This window comes from Mugil cephalus, chromosome 5, assembly GCF_022458985.1.
Source record: "Mugil cephalus isolate CIBA_MC_2020 chromosome 5, CIBA_Mcephalus_1.1, whole genome shotgun sequence".
In the NCBI taxonomy this organism is placed as follows: Eukaryota; Metazoa; Chordata; class Actinopteri; order Mugiliformes; family Mugilidae; genus Mugil; species Mugil cephalus.
In genome coordinates this window covers 17,038,331-17,043,773 of record NC_061774.1, presented here as the reverse complement: position 1 = coordinate 17,043,773, position 5,443 = coordinate 17,038,331, and the positions used below count along the sequence as shown (strand labels likewise).

Sequence of the window (5,443 nt, the reverse complement as noted above, 5' to 3'; positions counted from 1 at the left end):
CAGGAGACTTTCCCCATCCACGACGAGTAAAGCTTAATCACGAGCCTGCGCACGGCTGCCGCCACACCACTTCACAGCTCCAAAATATCACACGGCGCGCAAGCTTGGGGCACACGGCGCACGGGCGGCCGAGCGGGAGCGACGTTCGCGGCCGTGACGCGAGCTCAGGCCTGGATGTAGCGCGGTAGTGTTGATTATGATCTCCAGTTTTGCCATCTTACACACACACACACGGCTGCGAGGGGGGGAAAAATAGAACAAAAACACATTTCACAGTAGTATATATTTTTTTTTGTTTGCTTTTTTTTTTTCTTTTGTCGTGTTTGTTAAATACATATACAGGACAAGACAAATGGCTTCTATAGTGAGGAAAATCTTGCTGGTGCAGTCAGTCAATGGAGGAAAAAGAAAAGAATTGAAAAATAAAAAAAGCTCTTCCACCGTTGACGAATTCTTCCGATGAATCGAACGGGCGCATCAGCCGAGAGCGACGCTCAAGCTACGTGAGGCCGTTGTTACATCATGGAGGAGCGATGGGTCACAATCAAGAGCTCCGTTCGAGACGGACCTCCACAGCTCACTTCACCAGCAAATAATAAACCTTGGATACACTCTGTTACTCTGTGTGTTTTTCTCATGTATAATAGAAGTTTATTACCAGCCTGAAATCAGAATCTGTCTATCTACACCATTTACCCAGATTCTACACCCATTCATTATCATTCAGCTGCTTCTGTCAAAAAACAAAAAGAAACAAGAAAAAAAAAAGAAGCAGTCGTCCAACTCAAACAGTCGATAAAGCTGAGAAAACAAACACTATAAAGTATTACATACTTTAAAAAGATAAGCCTATAACTCTGCAGGCATTTGAGCAAATGAGTTTCAATGAATGATCCTTTTTCAGAGGCGCTTCTTTCGCGAGGATGTTCTCATTACTGACAGTTTCCTCTCTCTACTACATGTTGGGCCATCCCTGCCGTGTGTTTAGCAAAGGGTCCGGGGTGGGTTGCAAGGATGGCCGAGGCTGTCCAGAGGAGCACTGGGGTAAAACCTTAATGCTTACAATAACAGGCCGTGGAGGCCGGGGACAGAGGAAAAAGGGCCAGAGCAAATGATCCTGGAGACGCAAGGAGCTCCAGGTGACTTCATCCTTGTTGAGGAGAGGAGGTGCGGTATCAAAAATAGATCTGCTTGGCATGTGACGGATTCTGCTCCATGGGGCAGTACGGGCATTTCAACCTGACGATGGAGAAATGGAGAAATGGAGAAAGCAGGAAGAGGGTGTTATTGTCTGGGACTCTTTACATCAACGCATCTTCACTGTGCAAACTGTGCAATCCATATTTTGGACATAGTCTTACATAAGACCGAGACAAAGGATCAGCAGCTAATCGTCAAACCTTCCAACTGAATGTTTTTAGACTCTGCTACTGTAAAATAATCACATATAAAATAAAACATAGAGAAGAAATCGAAACTCTGCTTTGTCGACTTACTTCCCAGCGTTGGTGAGTTTGTTGAGAGCATCTCTGGAGATGACGTGTCCACAGATGAGCTTCATGGGAGGATTGCTCTCTGAGGTCTGCTGCCGAAGGATCGGGCAGGCGAACACGGAGTGGTACCAGCACTTCTTCCCGAGGTCAATTTCAATCTACGCACACAGACGGGGTGTGATTTAAACCAAGGCTCGAAAACAAAACGAAGAGAGACGAACGCCTTTTTAAAATTCAAGGGGACTCACAGGCAACTCGTCTTTGTGCGTCCAGACTCCACTGCACTGTCTCTGCTCTATCACCTGTTTGATGTTCATCAGAACTGGCAAGGCCATGCACCCCGATGCGAAACTGCAGGGAAACACAGACGACAGTGCTGATCATTTTTTACTGTAGCTGAAATACAAAGGCAAGAACGAGCACACAGTGACACTGTTTATATCTCAGCTCCAACTGAGACAAGAGGAGAAACTAGAATAATCCATCAGCCAAGTATTTCAGTTCAAAATGCAAATATTACAGTTTTAAAAGCTGGCAAGATGTAGGGCCAGATCGTGTTTTTTCTAACCTAACACTTAGTGGAGACTCTACGGAGAGACCCAATAAAGAGCAGGCATCTCTGGTGAAGATGTTGCAGATCTCTGCCCACTGATTCGTCTCCAGCAGACTGCGGTAGGGAGAGTTCTCGATGCCATGGCGTAGGTACACCAGACTGCCCATCAAGATCTGGATATCTGCAATTAAGTGGCAGAAAATAGCAGACACAAACAGTATTACATGAGTGACGTGAAGTGGGTTCGGCAACGCTTTTTATACTACTTTAAGGGGAATTTAATTCCGTCTTCATTGCTAATAATTTGTGACTTGTCGTACGAAGGAAAGCATTAAATACTTGTGAAACACAACTCAAGCATGTGTGTCAGCATAACGATGACTGTACACTGCCTACCTCTCTGGTGCTGGGAGGCGAAGGGCTGGAAGTGCCTGGCGTACTGCAGGGCCTCCATTTGGTTGTTAATTCCCCCGCTGAGCAGGCTGATGAAGTACAAGCGGTGCAGTTTGAACTCTAAACTGCTGTTCAGATCCAGAAGGCGCTGCCGATTCGTCACTGCCCACCTAACGAGGCACAGGCATGACCAAACACAGTCAACTGAATGAACGCTTCACGAAGAATTTCTACATGACCGAACAGATTTACGAAAGAGTGGAGTTCATTTTTTAAAGATGACTGCAGACAGACAGATGTAAAAAAAATAAATGTATAGAAAGAAAACCTACTCTAATGCTGGCCTGAGGTCCTGCATCCTCAGAGCTTCAAGGATCCTGTTTAGCTCCAGGAAAGGCTGCTTCATACTCATGTCTATAACTACACCGGACTCCTAGAGGTCAGAACAAGTTATTAGAAATTATGTTCACAGAAACCAGGCTTACACTAGATATTTAGTTCGACAATGACGGTTCAGAGCATTTGACTCTGTACAAAAAGGAATTCAGGCAGAGTTTAAGACGTTAGTTTGAAGGTTTCGGTAATTTACCTGACAAAGGTCCTCTGCTACACTGAGCATCCCCTGTCTGTACAGGTGCTCCACAATGGTCTCACTCAGGTATTTCTGTCTCTCTGGTGTGTCCCACACTGTCTCTGCCACCACAGCACTGATCTCTGCATCAAAATTCTACAGAGAGGAAACGCCCGAGGCGAAGGTGAAGTATACGTAAGACACATGTCGCATGTTAGAGAAAGTTACTGCCTCCGCTTACCCTGTCAATGGCTTTGCCAACTTTTGACACACTGCCATGGATGTCCTTATGTCGAGAGGCCAGCATCTGCACTGTTTCTTTGATGTTCTTACAGCATTGGGCCATAGTCTGGGATAAGACCGATAAGTCTGCATCTTGTACTCCTGCAAAAAAAATAGTAAAAGCTTTCAGTGCTGATGGTTATAGCAACCAGGGTCATTTGAGTTAGGTTACAGCAATGAGTGAGGACAACAAAGCACAGTGTCAAGTCTAGATGTAATTTCATTTACTGCATCCGCACACATTTTACGTTCTTACCGAAAGCAACTAGCTGTCCCCGTATCTCACAGACGCTGCGCAGGAGTTCGTCTAGCCTCTCCTCAGACTGGTGGCCGTACATTACGAAGCGGTGGAGCACTTTCTCCAGCTCCCGCTCCACACATGCACACTGTTCCATGGTTCAGACTGGAACACGCACACACACAACAACACCTAGACTCAAAGAGACAAACAGAGAGACACAAAGGCCCTGCCTATCAATTAGTAAGAAAGGGTTGTTATTATCTGATTGAGGTATCTGATGTTTGTTGCTAAATAAATAATAATTTTGATCTTGTTTTGAAGAAGAACTCTTCACAAGATATGCAGCAAGTTGGACAGTTTTACATTTGGAAAATAAACTGCTTGAAATTGTACAATAATACTGATACATCTATGACTTTTACTCAGACCAACACCAACTTCATCGTTCACAACTCTGCGTGGATGTGGTACACGTGACATTTATCACAAACTAAAGTCCTACAAAAATGCGGATTTACAGACAAACGCGTGAGATGACAGCGGCAAAGCACTTTCTTGCAAGGATTGATAAACCTTATTTTACATGGCCAGGCCCCTGCTTGTCACTCAGCTGCTTCTACAACAAGTCAACACAAAAGCTGAAGAACAATAACACGCTAAAAAAAAGAAAAAAGAAAACAAAGAGGCCTCTGACAGCTGAAAGATATTGTTTTTTGTGACAAGATAAGACAAAACAAACCCACCCAGTGCCGCTGTGATTAATCGTATCGCCTGGTGTGACACTGCTGACATTAAAACCAGACACAGTGTGTTTTTGCGGCCTGCTGTTTACTAACCTCAGTCGGAGTTAGCGCCTCGACCATAAAACTTAATCAGTAAGAAACGAAATAAAACCGCGACTAAATATTTACACTGAGCCGCTGGTCCACGTGCTGACGTTATTACTTCATCGTCAGAAAAACTTTAAAGACATCGAGTGGGGGAAGGTTTGCTGTAACTCTCCGCTACACACAGAAAATGTCCACCTACCGAGAGGAGCTAACCAACATTAACACTAAAGCAGACGTCCAGTTTAACACAACAATACAAAGGTTCACATACTGAGTGTATTCTCTAACAACCACACACGGGAAGTGCTCAAATTGTCAACGATTTGTTTCGACTCAGTGCGGTAATTTATAAATAGGAGGTGTCGCAGAGCTAACATAAACAAACAGCCGCTGGCTTGGCTACAAAAAGCTCGCTAGCTAGCTCTGTGTTAGCTCGACGTTAGCTAACTGGCCTAAATAGGGCCTAAATAATCCAACAAGACGGCGACAACAACCCGCTTGTCTTCCTCATTCGGCATTGGTCCAACAGCTGAATCACATGTCGCCGTTCAACTAAATACACGGGTCATTTGAAATGAAAACACACTCACCTATCGTGCTAATTAGTTAGCAAACATTAGCGTTAGCCACTTGCCTGTTATGGCAACACTTCACCACCAGTAGTAGATAGTAGCGGTGGTAATGCGGAACTTCCGGTGTCGCATTCTGCGTTAACTGGTCATTTCAAAATAAAACTCCCTTTCTCTGCGACATAAACGAATTCTCTGATTATACAGTGGGGGAAATAAGTATTTGATCCCCTGCTGAATTTGTAAGTTTGCCCACCTCCATAGAAATGATCAGACTCTGGTTTTTATGGTTGTTTACTGGTTATGAGTATAGACAGAATATCAATCGAAAATGCATAAAAAACACACAATCTAAAAGTTATAAATTGTTATGTATTTTATTAAGGGAAATAAGTATTTGATCCCCAACAATTCACTTAGAATTCAGGCTCCTACAGATTGGCTGGTGCGCATGTGGCACACAGCTGTGCTCAGTCAACTAATTACCAATACTCCTGATCTTAACTCGTCA

The 5,443-nt window shown here is 44.1% G+C and overlaps 1 protein-coding gene across 2 annotated transcripts; it reads right to left on the bottom strand.

The window, feature by feature from the left end:
- Window positions 1-268: 268 nt before the first annotated feature.
- On the bottom strand, window positions 269-5,088 carry rmnd5b (required for meiotic nuclear division 5 homolog B). 2 transcript variants are annotated; one of them, XM_047584866.1, is made up of 10 exons: window positions 4,998-5,088; window positions 3,549-3,722; window positions 3,252-3,394; window positions 3,029-3,166; window positions 2,772-2,872; window positions 2,443-2,609; window positions 2,062-2,227; window positions 1,742-1,844; window positions 1,497-1,651; window positions 269-1,239 (listed from the first exon to the last, which is right to left on the bottom strand). In XM_047584866.1, the coding sequence occupies exons 2-10, from the start codon at window positions 3,685-3,687 to the stop codon at window positions 1,176-1,178; spliced, it is 1,176 nt and encodes a 391-aa protein (XP_047440822.1). In that variant the 5' UTR covers window positions 3,688-3,722; window positions 4,998-5,088; the 3' UTR covers window positions 269-1,175. The 2 variants fall into 2 exon arrangements, with proteins under 2 accessions (XP_047440822.1, XP_047440821.1); XM_047584865.1 differs by having other exon boundaries at window positions 4,954-5,048.
- Between the last annotated feature and the right edge of the window lie 355 nt (window positions 5,089-5,443).